Genomic DNA, 17,625 nt, shown 5'->3' on the forward strand with positions numbered 1-17,625 from the left:
CTACTTTAAATGGTTTGGAGATTCCCTAATGCTCTTTCTCTCAACATTCAATTTAATCATTCTCAGTGGGTCCGACCTGCACAGTCGAAAATGCCTGGCAGGGACTTTGTAATTAAAAATATTCAGGAAGAGCTGTACTTTGGCCCAAAGAAGAAAAGAGCTGCATAAATATTTAATAAAATTAAAGACAACATTGCTGTGTGCCCTCAAGGTTCTGTGCTTGTTCATTAACTTCTGGTAAATGTATATTAAAACCTCACATGCTGCCCACCTTCCCTCTCATAAGCCCCAGGGTTTGCATAAGTTAAGGAAATAATCAAGTCCAGCTGCTGTGCTGTCTTTCTCAGGAAAGCTATCTTGACAGAGTAAATAAAGAAGCAGGAGGAGGCAAAAGAAAGCTCAGCGAGCACTTTAATGCCATTTATGAGATCCTTCTGCCATTCTCTCTGTTACAGAAAGGCCAGGATTTGCTTCTGAAAGTGGCTGCAAGGGTTGTCAGGAGTCACCCCTGGTCCTGATTCATAAGGATTTGTTGAACCAGGGCATAATCATGATTTATGCCCCTGAATTTTAGATCAGCCTTATGTGCAGAGAACTGCACTGCAGCCATGAGGCAGACAAGGGCAAGGGCACTGTGACCAAAGGGGAGGGAGCACAGCCCTCACAGCGTGTGCTGAAGGGCTCCTGCAGTTATTTGTCTTATCCCCACAGATCTCAAAGGCAAGTGTCATCACAGGAAGGGGCACAGGGGCTCCAAGACCAAACCTTCTTACTGGGGAAGCAGAGGGCCCATCTGCTGGGACTTGCTGGTCACTGTACTCACACAGTCCTGGCTCCTCCTTTCCCTGACACCGCACACAGGACCTGCTCAGTTCAACCCAAGGAACAGACCAGTCAGTGCTTTCAGGAGCAACTGGCAACTGTGAGCCCAGACAGAAGAGGCTGAGTGGACATTTTTCCTTGAAAAGGAACAACTTTTTCTTGAAAGAGCATCAAGGGAAAGCAGGAGCTGTCATTTTACCTGTCCCATCCACCATTTAGTGAGCAGAGAAAAAGCACCTGTCAGCATCTCCCCTTCTCATACTGACATCCCAAGGAAGGCAGATGAATCTGGAATACATTCTGGAATAACTTGTGTCTTGCCACTGACTAAGCAACTGTCTCATCCTTTAGATGTCACAAATCAGAGCAGATGAGTCCACTCTTCCTCTCTGAATACCACTTTTAAAATAATCAAGCTTGGTGCCCCACTTCCAGCACTGCCAGTATTTTCTTCAAATGGACTGTCTCACACATTCTTCCAGCCAGCCCTGCTAAGCAGCATCAAAATTCACCATAAAGTTTCTTCTGATTCTCCATCACCAGTTATAACAATTTTTCAGCTGGAAGCCAGTTAACAATTCTGTTGGCAGTGCAAGGTCTGAAACAAAAGCCAGCTTGTTGTCCTCTAATTGCATTTCCTCTGCAGGACTGACAAGAGTAACAGCAATGTCCTCTCATATTAGAGGGAAAGTTATGGAAAAATGATACTGAATGCATGCAAGGAACCTGTCAAGTGACTGAAAACGTGCATTCTGATACAGACCCTTTTCTAGGAAGCATTTAAGGCAAATTCAGCTACCAAAGTCTTCCACTTACAGCTTGGAAAATGCAAACTTCACTTTATATGAAAATATAAAGCAGGCGAGGAAAAGACAGTGTAAAACAAAACAAAACAAAATAAAAACATATTCATAAAAAATATCTGGAGATTGGTGCTGGATTCAGCTCAGAGGCCTATGCCAATGCCAAGGACAGATACTGCAAGGCAAGATAGTCCTGCAAGTTCCCATCAGGAGAATGAAGGGAACAGATCTCTTGAGTCAAGATATGGAGTCTCAGATGTAATCTTGACATTAGAAACAAATTAAACATCCATCCAGATAAGATGAAAATCTCTGTTCTATATCCCTGGCTCTCTCTTAAAAGACAAACTGCTACAATATTCAAGAAAATACTTTGGTTTATATTTTTTCTTAATTTTGCTGCATTTCACTATATCCATGCTCTAAAAGAGAACTGTAAGTCTCAACTGTGAGCCTAAGTCCAAATAAATGTAGAGATCTCATGCCTCACACATATTCAGGGAGTATTTGAACGTAGGTGAAGTGTTCAGGAGTAACACTAGTACCATCAGACACTGATCCTGAATAACCTACTATAAACATTAAAATGTTTTCTCAGCTGATCAGCTTTCAGGCTATTTTGAATTCCATCTGAATGACATTCTGATCATTTAAGCTCTAACATCACAGATATTGACATATTAAATACATTAAATATTAAATCTTAGAAATATTGTCTACCACAGGTGCTGTGCAGGAATTCCTTGTGAAGATCCTGACGTGCATTCTCCAATCTCCTATCTCTCATTGTCAAGCCATAGCAAGCAGTGTCTCACTTTTCTCCTGCTTTATTTTTAAGCTGCTTTCAAAGTGACCTTAAAGCAATTTGAAAATTATGGTCCCATTAGGTTAGAAACACCAATATTTATGCAAAACAAGTAGTTATATCTGACAAGGGTGGGCTGTGCAGTCATGTCACAAAAGCCCTGCCAGAAATTTCTCAATAAAACATTGTTAAGAAGCAATAAACTGTTTCCAACTATTCAAACGAATAATGATAAAAATGTGTATGTTTTGCTGGCCTGTCCCCTAAGAAGTTGATGACCTTGAGAGTGAGGACAGAGAAATACCCTCCTTCTTCTGAAAGGAATATATTTTGGACCAGAGAAGTCCTGGCTGTCACTATTCTGAAATGACAGACATAAAATGTCCATCAGTACTTGCAATTATTTTGCTTTTGAACTCCAAACTTGGATCTGTCATGGAGATGAACAAATATTTCTGGCTGATGAAGGGGAAGCCTCCCCCACTCAGCAGGTTTGGGAGTCACACTTCTGCTGTATGGTACAATCACAGCCATAAAGCTGCATGAGACCCAGTTCCTCTGCAAGGCTTTCTGTCTGGGTAGGATCTTGGGACACAAGTACACCCCCTGCACAAGTCCCCAGAGCCCCATACTCACCACTCAAAGTCTCCCTGGCCACAGACACACGGTTCAGACACCACAGTTTGGGAATAGTCCCGACCTAGGGAACACTGGGCTCCAGGCTTGCGCTTTTTGTAGATCTTCCTCTCTCCCATGACACAAGGCTCTCCCTTCATTGGCCAAGGAACAAGAGGAGAAACACAGTTGTAGTGGCAGCTGGGCATTAAAGGGAGCCATTTTTCAAAAGACACAAAAGGCAATGAAAACGAGCCTTTATCGCTGGGAGGGTGGGGAGTCAGAGTCCTGCTCTCTTTTGTGGCTCTGCAAAATCAAAAGTCTCCTTGGAGGACTCAATTCACGAGCACAGTTTGCTCAGCGTTGAGTTGGGATGCCAATGACAATGTCCCAAAAATGCCTGGATGCCCAAGACATCACACCCATTTATGTCATGTTTCAGAAGGCATCCACCAATATCTAGTCCTACAAACTACCCTGAAAAGACAATGTGGGTGTGCGCCAGGGTTTCTTCCAGAGGTCAGATAAAATCTACTGCAGAGGCAAGTGTCCAGGCCTGAATCCCCAGGGCAGGGGACAAAATCCTGGTGTGAAACACAGAGCTCAACTCCCTTGCTCTTTCTGTGATAGAGCTGGCTTTGCTCTAGACAATTGTGATGGTGTGTTTCAGTGGGCTGTTGGAATGCAAAGGTTTCCAAGAACACTACTGGGAGTAGCTAATCTAAAAAAAATTTGATATCTAGGTGAGTTGCTATAAACAGAATTTTCCGTTTTGCAGAAATAATTTGTCTGCATAGAAGTAAGAAAAAAGACAATACCTAATTGAAATACTTCTCTTCCCTATTAACAGTGATTCCCAAGATTGCTGCATGGTTACACATATGTCTTCCCTTTTCTTTCATTTAAATTTTTTCATTTATTCAATTCTATGACTTCAATTATCTTATCCTTGCAAATTAATGTTCATTTCTCATTCATGGATTTCATTCAGGAATGTCACAGTGCCAATGGTTCTGGCTCTAGTTATGTTACCCTGCAGGGTGTGGGACATCATATTGGTAGCCAGTTACCCACAAGTAACCTGCAGAGGTTATTGACCTCTCAGTTTTAGTCACTTCAGGACCTAAATATATCCAGCATGAAAATAAGCTGGTGTATCAAAAGCAAAGTGTGTATCCTTAAGTAGAATGAAATAATGTGGTTTCCTCTGCTGTCTTTTATTCAGAGCTTTTCAGACTCAAGGGTTTTACAGATATTCAAGAGTTTTACAGATACCTGCAGGACGTGCAGGATGAATAAATGTTTTTATTTTCTTTTTTGAGTGGGGGAAATAAGAGGCAAACTGAAACAAAATTATTTTCATGAGTCAGTGACAGAGCTACAAGGAATTTAGTGTCATCCACAATTCAATCATAAGGTGTAGTTTTACACTGCCCGAAGCACTGAGGCCAAAAAGATCCAGCTGGTGCAATGCATTATTTTCATACAAATAGAAGGTAATCACCTGAACTTGCCCATAGATGCCTGGCCCCATGTTTATTCATGCACATTCTTCAAGGGATGAAAAAAAAAAAAAAAATCCATATGCTTTGCTGTAAAGAACAACTGCATTCCCACCTGGCCACACCGAGCAGGGGAAAAGGAACCCCCACAAATGCCCTCCTAGAGAGTGGGGATACCTGGTTGTGCAGGTGCCAGGTTTGGTAGTCATCCTTGGTGCACCTGCGGCTGAAGAGAGACTTGTAATCCACCTTGACCAGCTGCCACTCAGAACGGAGACTGAAGTGCCCAAAAACTCTGAGCGGGGGAGACAAAAGAAAAGAAAGAGCCAGAGTCAGCCAGACTCATACTTCCATTCAGCAAATAACATCTCGTGAATCTCAGCTGCAGAAACCAACGCACAGCCTTGGAGCTTAATGCCAGAAAATTATATTCAGTCATGAATAATATTTTCCTGCTCTTACAACAACCCAGCAGTGTTTAGCCTTTTTCTGACACCTTGTGCACAGCCTGTGTTAGGTCTGACCCTAGCATGCAGCAAAATGGAACCCAAGTTTAATCACCCTTATTGTGATGTTTAGAGGACAGAGAATTTTATTTTTTCATTATTCCAAGTCTTCCACTAATCTACATTTTTACCCAAGCCATTTATGAGATTAATTTTTTTGTTGTTCTAATTATTCCAGACTAACAAAGAGGGAGAAAGACAAGATTTACAAATTTTCCCGTGAAATCAAAAGAGAAGCAGAAGACAAAACTTCCCCACACTGACTGTAATTCAGATCCTGCTGTTTCCCCAGTGTGCTGCCATTCTGTATTCCAGTTTATCTTGGTTTCCACTGTAATCATACAGAGCTGTTGGCTTTGCTCTCCCCTCACTCCTTCTGCAGTCTGCACCAAAACTTCCCTGCATTGAGCTGTTCTCCATGAAACAACAACCACCAGGAATCAATCACGCTCTCCTCTGGAGACCTGTCCCAGCTCATGGGGATCAGGGAGACAAAGGTGGGTGGGCAGTATCTGAGAGTATGAAGTGGTGGGTTTGCTGTGGACACCTGTTTATATCCAAGGTCTTCCTCACAGAGAAGCTCCAGGAAGCCGACAAGAGGGAAGGAGATGATACAAGAAGAACCCACGTCATGAGCAAGAGCTTCAGGTTAGAAGCGAGCAAATGGGGAAGGACTTGTCTGGTAGAATGGATTTATTAGGTAGATTGTTGCTGGCTGTCCAGAACCATTCTTAGTGTTGTCCTAACTGTGGGGTATTAGTTGGCACAAGCATTCAGGCCACGCCACCAGAGAAGCTGCAATTCCTGTTCCTCAGCAGGGAAGGTATACCCTGGACCAAGATAAACCCACAGAAACCAAAGCAGTACGGAGTGCCAGAGCACTCACTGGGAGAAGGAAGGAATGGGAAGGAGTATGATGAGGGGCCGCAGAAAGCCTCCAAAATTGTACTCAGTAGGAATTCTAACTGCAGTTCCCCTCCCCACTTTTCCTTGGCACTGGGTTCATCCCATCAGCTGTTACATTACAACTGCTCTCAGCACACACAGCCTTGTTTGTGCTGCACGACTGAAACATCAGTCCCTGCAAAGCAGCAGTGCAGCAGGCAGAAATCATTTACTCCAGCAGATTTATACCAGCATAGGATTTGGTGCATGTAACATGGAAAACACGACAAAAGGAAGCAAGAGCATGACCAAACAGAAATGTTGGCCTAAACACAGAAGAGGACGGGTGGAGAAATCCAACACTTTGCTAATCAATGCATCTAAAAGGAAAATCTTGTTCCTCAGACTGTCCCTTAGCTAACTGTCCGTCAGGAGAGCAAAAGATTTCTTTGTGGTTTACAGAAATCACCAGAATTACATAATTTTTAAGTCTATTTAGGAAGGATTTTAAAATATTCCTTCTGACATTGAAATTCGTCCGTGATAATTAATGAGAAAACCCCAAGTTTTTCTAAGAGGAAGGCAGCACATTAGCATTCCAAAAGCACAGAACATTAGATACTCTTTAATTAAATGATTTCAAAGAAGATCTTTGTGTATAATTGCTATAATTTAGATGGAAACAATACTACACTAAATGTAATTAGAGGCGTGTGAACAGAGAGAGATGTTTTCCTCTGAGCTGCAGAGATGGTTTTGGGTCACCTGATTCCTAAAGCAGTAACTTCTCTACTCCACTCTCCCCTTCCTAATAAAAAGTTCCTTAAGGCTAATCAGTCACTGTGGAAGAGACTTTGGAGATAAGAGCAGCAGAGAAGGCAACAAGCACCTGCACCCCGTGAGACTTCTCACCAGTGCCGAATGCCACCTACAGCAGGGCTTCATGAGCCCCTGGTGACAGTTCTAGAGGACTTCCTTGTGCATTTGAAACTTCTATCAGTTTCTACAAGCAAATACAAAGAATGGAGGAGAGTGCTATGTGATCTGTGGGGTTCCAAGCAGCTTTCCTTGGAAAGTGATGAAAATCTTCATTGTGAAATTTAAAATGAGCTAAACAAACAATAATAGGACACAAACCCCGACTAACAAAACTAGGTGTTGCAGCTGAACTCCACTTTCTCAGTTTCACGAATGACATCACTGGCTGTTTTCCCATAGTGGCCAAGGTGCCATGCACATGACTTCTCCCACCACATCCGTTTTGGGTTGGCCAGGTCTAATAGAGAGTTGGGCAGACAGCAAAGAGCTACAAAATTTTAAAACTTATAGTGTTCAGCTATCAATAAGTGCTTGGCACTAAATGCTCCAGTTCCTACATATTGGTTTCTGTATCAAGTGCAAAGAAAGAAAACAAGTTCCAAGGAAATAGATGCAAAAAGAGATTGGTGGAGCCTTATTTCTCCCTCTTCAGCTGGTGAGTCCTTGCATTGCTTTGAAGACATCATCTTATTCAACTTACCTGATTCCCCTGTCCCTTTATTTCCCATTTACTTTAGTTACTGAACAAGTAAGGTGGATTTTTTAAAATAAGCATAGCTAAACTATCGAGATAATACAGGGAGAAAGGAAATGAGGTACTCTAAGTTTCACCTCAATAACTTCATCTCCCATGGTCTAACTGAAAGCTCTTAACTGCTTGCTGTAAAGATAGAAAACAAGAGAGCTGGGTTTTCAAGGTCCAGCTTTGAGAAGCCAACAAAGAAGGTATATTTTGATTTTTCCATATAAGCAGTCTGATCTGGATGTCCTTCAGAAGGAATAAATACAAGAGCCCAGATGGTATTTAGATAGAGCCGGTTTTCTGACTAAGCTCAATTTAACAAAGGTTCTCCAACACAAGACATAGAATGGTAATTTACTGGCTTTAGACTGCATAGATTTTGTTCTATCCCTCTGAGTAAGCAGTTACAGCTCCACACAAAATCTTAGCTAATAGGACAACATCTTCTCCACTGGCTCTACGCATAGCTTATAGTGAAATCATTGCTAAGAAAACAGAAAATGCTTCCCAATCCCTCCTTTGGAGAAACAAGGCAAGGTTTTTATTTCCAGGGCTAGATGTCATCAATTTGCAGGAAAACTATTAGAAACATCAAAATAAATTCTGAAATGCTTACAGTTTCATGATGGAGTAATTTTAGAAATTATCATTGGTAATGCTGCTATAATTATATCTTTCATTAATTTTTTAAATACACAGTAACTTACCAGTGTGGTCTACGCTGCCTGGATAAGCTTGTACAGGCTTTTTACATTTAAAAGGCTTTTTACATTTTACAGTGGTCTCTTCTCAAATTGCATTGCTTTTGCCCTGTCATTCCTTGTATTGTTGACAGTTGTGCTTTTTATGTAATTCAATACTGCTCATTCCTGCCAGGTCAACAGAATGAATTGAGGGTCACAAGATAACAACTCACCTGCCTCTGGTCTGTAGATTCAATCCCTGTCCCTGCTCCTGGTATGAGAAACAGACTTCCTCAATAACAGCTCCCACAGGAAAGGCATGGGCTGTATCCATGTGGATCTATCCCTGCTGGCAGTTTCAGACGAGCTCCCCAAGCATTAAAATGTAAATTCTCATGCCTAAATCAAGTAATTTTCTATAATTTCTGAAGTAGAATGGTATGACACCATATGGAGCAAGCAAGCACTGAAGCTGCCTGTACTTGGCTGGCGTGGTCGGGATGAAGATGGAAGATTTTCCCTTCACCAGTCCTCCCAGCTCCTTTGTGTGTAACACCTGCTGACCTTGGATGTGCCCAGAACTGAGACAGAGGACTGGAAATGCCAAGGAAGGGAGGAGTTGGTAAGGTAATCTTCACTACACCTACCATCAAAAGTACCCTCCTTTCTGAAGCAGTTTTCCTTCACTGGACATCAACAAGGTGAGAGGCATGAAAAGGTTGGGTGGTTTTTTGCTTCTCTCAATGTATCCCGGGGACCTCTGAAGTCAGATTTTAACAAAACTAGGCCCCACAGAATAGACTGTAAGCATTTTTAATATCTAAAAATAAAATAAAAGCAAAAGAATATAATATACTTAGTAGACAGCATCTTTTGAGATGAACTACATAAGCAGATGGATGGATCAACAGAAAAGTAAAGCCAGAACTACAGAAAGAGAGCCAAACATATACTTTAATTGATAATACTGAGAGAAAAGCTAATTGCAGTGTCATCATAAATAGACTGTTCCATTTAGAAAAGCCTGAAACCAACCTTGATTTTTCTTTTCTTTTTATTGTAAAAGAAAAATTCTTGCAGAGGAAGTGTCTAAGCAAGCAAAAAACCCCCAATAGTAAAATCACCCAAATTAATAAATACTTCAGTTGACCTGAATATTTGCTTTTGCTTTGAGAATATAAAAAGGAAGAAAGTCAAGCAAGATCACCATCTGATTGCAGTTAAAATCCCTCTTTATTTACATCTGTGCATCTAACAGGAAGTGCCAGAAGTAGATATTTATTGGGCAAACCCAAGAAGTGCTATGAAGCACAATCTGGAAGAATCACCTCCTGGCAGGAAAACAAGCAAACAAGCATGTGTTGGTTTGGGTTTTGGTTTGTGGGGTTTTTTTTTAGTCCCTGGAGAGGAAGCTCTTCTCTCACTGAAACCAGAGGGAGTCCCAGATCTGGAGCAGTGAGTATGTAATTCACCACAGCTGAAGGTGCTCATTCTCTTTCTGATGCCCAGCAGAGAAGCACATGTTGCTACTGCTGCAATCTTAACAAATAGCCTCTCATTTATAATTGCCTTGATTCGTTTAGGACTTTTCCCCCACAAGCCAGGCTGCCCTGGTCCCACATTTCCTGGGAAGTGGTGAGCCTACGCTAGAGTTGCTGGCTCAGTGAATACTTAAAGAACATTTTGGTACATAGATGTACCTCCTTAACGTGTTGATATTTATACCTTTGAGTCAATGAAAGAAAATGCTGACAATTTCACACAAAGAAGAGGGCCTGATATGAAATCTGGATCTGAATTTATCTTCGTGTAAGGAAGTATCAGTAAGGTGAGATAAACTCCTGTGTGCAGGCTGAGCTGTCTGGGCCAAAACCACACGAGCAGCAATGGAACACTTGCAAGTTGTGCTGGTGGGAACAGATTTTATGAATAGATGAGCTATTTCTCCACAAATTAAACATAAATCATTACTTTAGAGAAAACCAAATGGGCTGTGTAATCTCCCAAAAATTTTTTATTAGGATTTAGATGGAATTAGCATTAAAGGAGGTCACTAGTTACAAGGAAATTGGATAGAAAGAGACTGAGACAAGAAAGTAGAACTTAATTGAAAGAGACACAAATCAGCAATTAGGGAGAGCGGGAGAGGGAGAGTTAAACTGTCTCATGCCTGGCAAGATGATGCAGGGAATAAGAGACTGGAAACAAAGCAAACATAAAAAATGAAAGATGACACTAGAAAGGCAGGCAATTGCCAACAAAAAACACTGTCTAATTTTTTTCCTAAACAATGAATATGGTTTCTAAGGGCCACTTTGGAGCTTTTAATTCAGTTGCTTTTGGCTGACCTGTCAACTAGGAACTGTAGCCTGAGGGCAGTGGGTGATGACTCAGGGCTGCTGTACTTCTGTTTGTGGACCAAAATAAACTAAGAAAAGTAGCTCTTTGGGGTTTTTTTCTAGAAGGAAAAGATGCATTTTCTTCCAAATAAAATACACCCTCCTTTTGGATCTAGATTTACAGTTGATGCAAATTATTTTAATTTAAACCATCTAAACAGACCCTCTCAGGTATAAGGCCTTCCACTGATACTATCCAGAAGGAGAAAAAACAACAGCAGTGAAACTATCAAGAATGCACCAACACCAGATAGTAGCCTGCACAACAAATTTGTTTGAGAAAATCTTGGTCTGTATTCTATTTCCTAAAGAGAAGGGTCACACAAGAATTTCACAGAATTTCTCCTGCAGATTAAATCTGAGGCACGTGGGGTTTATTTCCACTGAAACTGAATGTCATAACATCGAGTTTGCCCACAAGAAATAAATCCAAAGTGCTGGCCACCAGCAATCCATATTGAACTGGTCATGAAAGGCTGCACCACTGCCAGATTTCAGGTCAGGAGAGAGAGAGGACCTGGGGCAAGCAAAGAGTTTTTGTGAATACAGATCAAAACCAAAACCTTGCAATAAAAATCCTACACTGCGGTCGTGGTAATTCCTTTCCCTCAGCTTTGGAAAACAGTCCTGGTATTATTCATCAGCTCAATGGGCACTTCCTTTACAGTCCTAGCAGAAGAGGAAAACCACTGCAAATGGCATGGCACAGCATGATCTTTTAGTCAGCAAGTAATGCCAAATGCAATTAGTAAGTAATCTGCAGAATGTGTAATTACAAAGCAGCCCTACAGTTTGGACTCAATTTCCCCTTTAGCAACACAAACTGCATAAGGCAATGGGGGAGAGAGATATTTTTTTGTTATTATTTTTTCAAATAAAAGTGCTATCAAAATAAGAACTTCCTGAATGACAAACCAAACCTTTTGAAATTTGGTCTCTAAAAAATTTATTACCAATGTTCTCAAACCACTTTACATGACAATTGCTTCAAAAGAAATCCCAGCAACATGAAAGAGAGTATGAGACACCTAGGAAGGGGGATGGGAGAGCATATTAATTTTTAATGCTGTTTTTCAGAAGTGTTCTTTCTCTTCTTCGAAGCGCTCAGGAGAGACAACCACTTTCTGACAGCTTTGTAACCTGAAGATGCTGCCACTCTCTTCTAGAAAAGATACTGGCAGGTTATCAGCAATCTGAGTGTTTCATCCCCTCATGGGTCTGTGGTCTCAGCAGAGGCTGCTGCTTTGTCAGGAGTCAGATAACACAACACATTCAGCCATTTCAACCTTCGATCCTATGAATCAGCAGATTTCCAGCCAGAAATGTCCAATGCAGATGTGGAAGCCACTCCTTAGGATAGGTAAGCTCCAAATGCATGTGACAGGTGAAGCACAGTGACGAGCTTTGCCCAGATATCAGAGAAGAAGGCTCAGAAGAGGAAGCTCTGGAGAGATGCTTTCCAGCTCTCATTCAGCTCAGTGATCAAAAACCTGTCAGAGTGAACTCTGCAGCCAACCCAGCACTGTTCCTTCAAGCTCCTAGAAAAGCTGCTGTGCTGCGCCAATCTTTTCCTTGTGCAGGATCAGGGAGAGATTGAGCTGGAAAGGTGCTAAGGCAATGTAGTTTCTCAGTCCCCTGAGGGTTGGTGGGATCAGAGCACCAGAATATTTCACGTCTTGCTCTCACAGAAAGGTGAAAGACTCAGACTCTGCCCCTTCCTGTGCACCCACCACCAGGCCTGAGTGCCTCACACAGCCCAGCCCACCTGCAGGCAGGACAGCACAGGGCCAAGATCCATCTATCCTTACATAGCAGCATAGGAAACAAAGCACCTAGAGCCTCTAGATGAGAATATGTGGATTGTATTGCCACCAGGCAAAACTTATCCTTTTATCTAGGGGAAAGAAATCATATATCAGCCTGCTGCTCATTCTGGCTCCTTCTGCAAGGGCTTCTTTTATTCCCTTCAGCGAATTCCAGTCACACCTTTCTCTAGTCCTCCTCCCTGCATATGCTCAACTCTCCACCCCCTTCGTCTGAGCATTATAGACATGACTGAGCATCTCCTTCCCCCAAAGAAATGAGGAAAGTCTGCAGAGTGGGATACCCATCTGGGACTCTGGAGACCTCTGTTACTGCCAAGCTCTCCCAGTGACAGCCTGATGAGTGACTGACCATGGGCATGTCCTTTGTTCTCCTTCAACTTCCCTACTGGCAAAATATAACTAATGGTGTTGACTGTTTTAGCATAATATTTGATCTACCATCCATAAATAGCACTTGACTCCAATGACAGTAATGTTTGCCCCAGAAAGTCAAAGATGACACTACGTGCCACAGTGCACAATCCTTCTCCATGTGTTATGGCTTCTGCCAGGAATCTTCCAAGTACCTGGTACAACTGCTGGGAACTGATCTGGGGTCACAGACATCCTTCTCCTAAAGCCAAATAAATCACATGATGCTGTCTGAGAAAAATTACTCTAAGTAGATGTTCTCATCACCTGATTTGTCTTTCAGGTGCCACAGAAAGACCTCGGCTCACACTGCAAGTATTACCAGCACAATCAATACTGTGCCTCTTGTGGACTGTTTAGGTGAATTCATGCAGAGAGCCAAAGGCTAAAAAATGGACTACTCCTCTGGCAGAGAGGGAGATGGGAGGAGGAAGTGACACTGATTAATCTCAGGGTCGTTAATAATGTTTTTAGTCTCACAAACAAAGACAATGACATGGGTAATCAACTCTCTTACTCCCGGGTATAAACTGATCATCTGCTGGGATAAAATGGGAATTCCTATAACACACATTTTCTTGTCCATTGTAAAGTCACTTGATGTCATTAGTGGGTTGATCATTTTCTCATGAAGTCCAAGCTATTCATTACTTCCAGAAGGTTTTGAAATTAGATCAGATGATACACGAATGCAGCTCACTATGGCAAATGCTAATATCCTCCCAATCATTTTGGTTTCCTTTCTTAATAATTATTTAGAATTTTTGTTCTCAGATTAAGTTCCAAACTTCACTTTTTTTTTTTTTCTGTATGAAGTCATTATTTTCACAGATTCACTTTAATTACATGGATTCTATTACGAAGAGTCCTTATATAGGTTTGTGCACTGCAGTCTGCACAGTCCCCTGAGTGAGGACAGAAAAACTGAACTCACAAGGACACATCAGAGCCTTGCAGGAAAATCCATAGCAAATAACAATGCCTGTTGCACCACAAAGAGATATTGCAATGAACAAAAGAAAAAAAGGAAATTTTGAAAGTGAGATAAAACCACAGTAGGAACAACAATTAAAACCTAACGGTCTTTTATAATAGCTAATGGTACCCATTATATTTGGATAAACAAGGCTTTGAAATCTTCTCTCTGATCTTTAAAAAACTCCTCAGTTTTGGTAGCCTGTAAGAGTGCACAGGCTGGATGGACCTTGGCTCCCAGAGGAAGTGAAGTTAAATAAGGACAGAGTTCAGAATCTTTCCGTACAACAGCTCCCTGTCTCATTTCCTGCACTGGAAGCTGTAAGTTGGATTTAGCTTTCTAGACAACTCTGATGAAATCTTTCTTCCAGATTCCCTCTTTGCCAAATTTCTGTGTGGCTCAGCAGCAGCCAAAATTGGAGAAGATCTATGTTTTTTTCCAGACAGCCTCCTCCTCTTTTCTTGCTGAGTAAAGTGGTAAGAGGACAGGCTGATGTCAGGGAAGTTTAAAGGCACCTGTGGGCCATGAGAATTGAGGAACACTGACTCTTCTTCATGCACGTTGTACAAGAGCCTCAATTCCTTCTAGGTAAAATCCCTTCATGGTGTTCTGCCATCCACTCCCATCATCTGTCATTTGCTGAGGTTGCCAAGCAGGGGTGCTGGCTGTGGAGGGCAGAGCCTGGCGCCAGGGGAAAAACACAAGCCCTGACCTCATCCCAGAAAAATCACTATTTCCTATCACTGCTTCCACTTTAATTTTCCTCAGCACACACACTCAGAGGTGGCAGACCCATGGCTCCCTACCCCCAGGCAAAGAGGCAGAATGCTTCAAGGACACTGTGTCCCCTTGTAATTTCCTTTCCTGTGTTAGCTTTTAAATGTAACAGCAAGACTTGAGCAAAAGGCAGCGGATGTTGCCTTGCTTGAAGAGAAAAGATGATAATCACCTTATCAGAAAAAGACAGGAAAATGACTCCTGGCTCCCATGGAACTTTGAACTCAGTTGGAGCTTGGACCTGGGAGCTGTTGCCCTTTTCTCATACTCAGTTTGCTGAATCTGCTGAGTGGGAATCAGAATCTGTCCACATTTCCTTCATACCTTTATCTACTTTGCTGATGTCTTCCACATGTCAGTCAGCTCTTCAGAATAAGAGTAACTCATGGAACTCCAGGCCACAGGATAAGGCAACTGCTAAAACTTTTTTCAAAGTATTTAGAGGGCAAACAGGGCAAACCCTCAAAAATACGAAAACCTTAGAAATAAAAAGAATACCATGTTTGGCCAAGAAAGTTCCTTATTTGTAAATGTCTATAAATGTGAGAAGTAAATAAGCTAATCATATTTTTAGTATAATTTAGTATAATATATATATATTTAGCATCCTCTACTTGCCATTGTTGGAACATGGAACTGATATAGAGGGACTTCTGGTCTGACATAGTGTGGCCTCTGCTCTTAATACTTTCTTTCTCACCTCAAACCTCCCCTGGCACCCATCTCAACTTTTCATCACTCAATTACTTATTCATTCTTCCTCACTCTTCTGCCACCCAGTGATGGATTGCCAGTAATTTTATGAGTCTCCTGGAAAGAAAAAATTATTCCCACTTCATCTCTGGTAAAGCGGCATGGCCACAAAAACAAGGTGTTAGAAATGGCCAGGACTCATACCCTACTCATTTACAACCAGGAACATTTTCTAACACACATAGCCAAGGGCAGCAGTCACAGCAATGTTGACAGACCAGCTTTCAGCTCACTGAAAATATTAATGCTCAATTATGCATACACACATATACAGAGATCATTAAGTTCACATACCCAGAACTACATAGAAATTTATATACGCACGTGGGTGTGTCTACATAAATATTTATTTATCAGTACAGAGAAACTTAATGATCCCCATCTGTAAATGAGTGTCTGCACACATACACATATAATGAGTCTACTAAAATGATGCAAGGCTGTGAAGCAAAAAGGTTGTTTCTTTTAATACAGGTTTGGAGAGGTGCTTAGCACAGGAGATGAAGTGTCAGGAGTAATAAGTATGAGTCAGAGCTGGAACAACAAAAGCCCTTCTCTGGACCCATGAAAACATCTTGCCTCTGTTTTGAATGGTACAAAATAGTTTGGATATATCATAATTGACTGGAAGGGGAATACAGTGTGATTCCTTTCCCCTGTTGGACAGCCTCAGACAAGTAACATGCTGTGCTCATGGCTTGTAAAACCATAAATGTTAGATCTGACCCACCAGAACGCATCATTAAAAGATACACTAGGTAACAGTGAGGGGTACAGCACAGAACCTAGAAACCTGCAGATTTAAAAAAGACTCGTGCATTCTAGGCATTCATCTGAGAACATGTCTAACCACCACCCTCATGCATTTGAGTTATTTTCCTAGAGGACCCTCTGTGTTCCACAGCTGCTTTCCCCACACCTGCACCAAGCCCCACCATGTGCTTTGGTACAAAGCTCTACACTGAAGGAGCTGAACTGGCCCTCTTGTCAGATGAGAGAAGTGACAAAAGGAACAACAAAAGGAGCTGCAGAAGATGATCATCCAGGACTGCAGGAAGGACAGTGGATTTACTTTGGTTAGGCAGCAGTTCAAGGCAGACCAGCTCACACAGCCTCATGATACTTCCCTGTGCATCACAAAACCATGTTCTTAACAGAGCCCACACAGTTTGTAAGGAAATAATTAATTCTTGTAGCATTGCAGCCAGACAAAGTTACAAAATCATAGAATAATTTAGGTTGGAACACACCTCTGTAAGACTTCCTGTTCAACATCCCACTAAAAGCAACTCCCAATTCAGAGTACTCTTAGATATTCAGAATCATATAAAGCTCCTTCATGCAAATTACCAACGTTACCATACTCACAAGTTTTTAGGACTCTTTAGGGCAAGCATACACAGCAAGCACAGAGGATTCAAAAAGCTTAGGATACTCATACAATAAAGATAGATATGGAATAAGCTCACTTAATAGCTATGAAGTGGTACAAAATTGTATGCTGCTTTCTACAGCCCAGAGAGCCTCTCACAGCATGTGGCACAAAACGAAGGCTAGGAAAGTCATTCTACTGATATATTGATTTTAATAAAAAAGTATTATGAAAATACTGTTAATAATGCAGTATTTTAATAATAGTTGGAGTATAATGACTATGTAATACACATTCCTCTCAGAATATTATTGTTTTTAAATAGGTGAACACAGACCACTTTGATGCAAATCCGTGGAAGATATCTATTCTAACAGGAATCAGCTGAGGCCACTAGACGAAGTAGTCTGCATTTCCCAGGATGAGAGACAAACTTTTAAAAGCCACTAACCTACCTAGTTTGGCAGTACACAAATATGACCACAGCCTTGGTCTCTCTGCCTCAGCACTGCTGCAAGTCTAAGAGCTCCCACTGACCCCATGAACAGTTTGGGATGCAAATCCCAAACTGCTGTGCTCCTCTCATCAGCTTCTTCAAATCTTTGGGATTTCTATCCACAAACATGGATTTCCATGTACCTCCAAACCACTGTGTGTAATCTTGCTTCAGAGCACCAATAGAAACGCATTGATTTCTTCTCAGCCAAAGCTTACACAAGCTCAGCATCATCCTACACTGCCCTTAGAGATGAGTTCACTAAAATTCTTATTGGAAGAAACACTTAAATGCTCTGTATAGAAATGGGTTGCATACAGTTTTATAAATGGGCTCTTTCCTCCTCAGTTCCCCTCATGCTGTGGATAGAAATTTCTCTAAACATTCATTTCAAGTGCCATGTGAAATTTCTTTGTATGGCTTTTACAGACTA

General features: G+C 41.6%; 1 protein-coding gene across 1 annotated transcript in view; it reads right to left on the reverse strand.

Moving 5' to 3' along the window:
- SORCS3 (sortilin related VPS10 domain containing receptor 3) overlaps positions 1–17,625 on the reverse strand; it is a 74,448-nt gene that overhangs the window by 28,641 nt on the left and 28,182 nt on the right. Inside the window, exons 10-11 of the mRNA XM_066324440.1 lie at positions 4,725–4,842; positions 3,067–3,200 (exon numbers count right to left, since the gene is read on the reverse strand). Of these exons, the coding sequence (XP_066180537.1) occupies positions 3,067–3,200; positions 4,725–4,842 (252 nt within the window). The remainder of the gene's footprint in view (positions 1–3,066; positions 3,201–4,724; positions 4,843–17,625) is intronic.

This window comes from Sylvia atricapilla, chromosome 8 (assembly GCF_009819655.1).
Source record: "Sylvia atricapilla isolate bSylAtr1 chromosome 8, bSylAtr1.pri, whole genome shotgun sequence".
In the NCBI taxonomy this organism is placed as follows: domain Eukaryota; kingdom Metazoa; phylum Chordata; class Aves; order Passeriformes; family Sylviidae; genus Sylvia; species Sylvia atricapilla.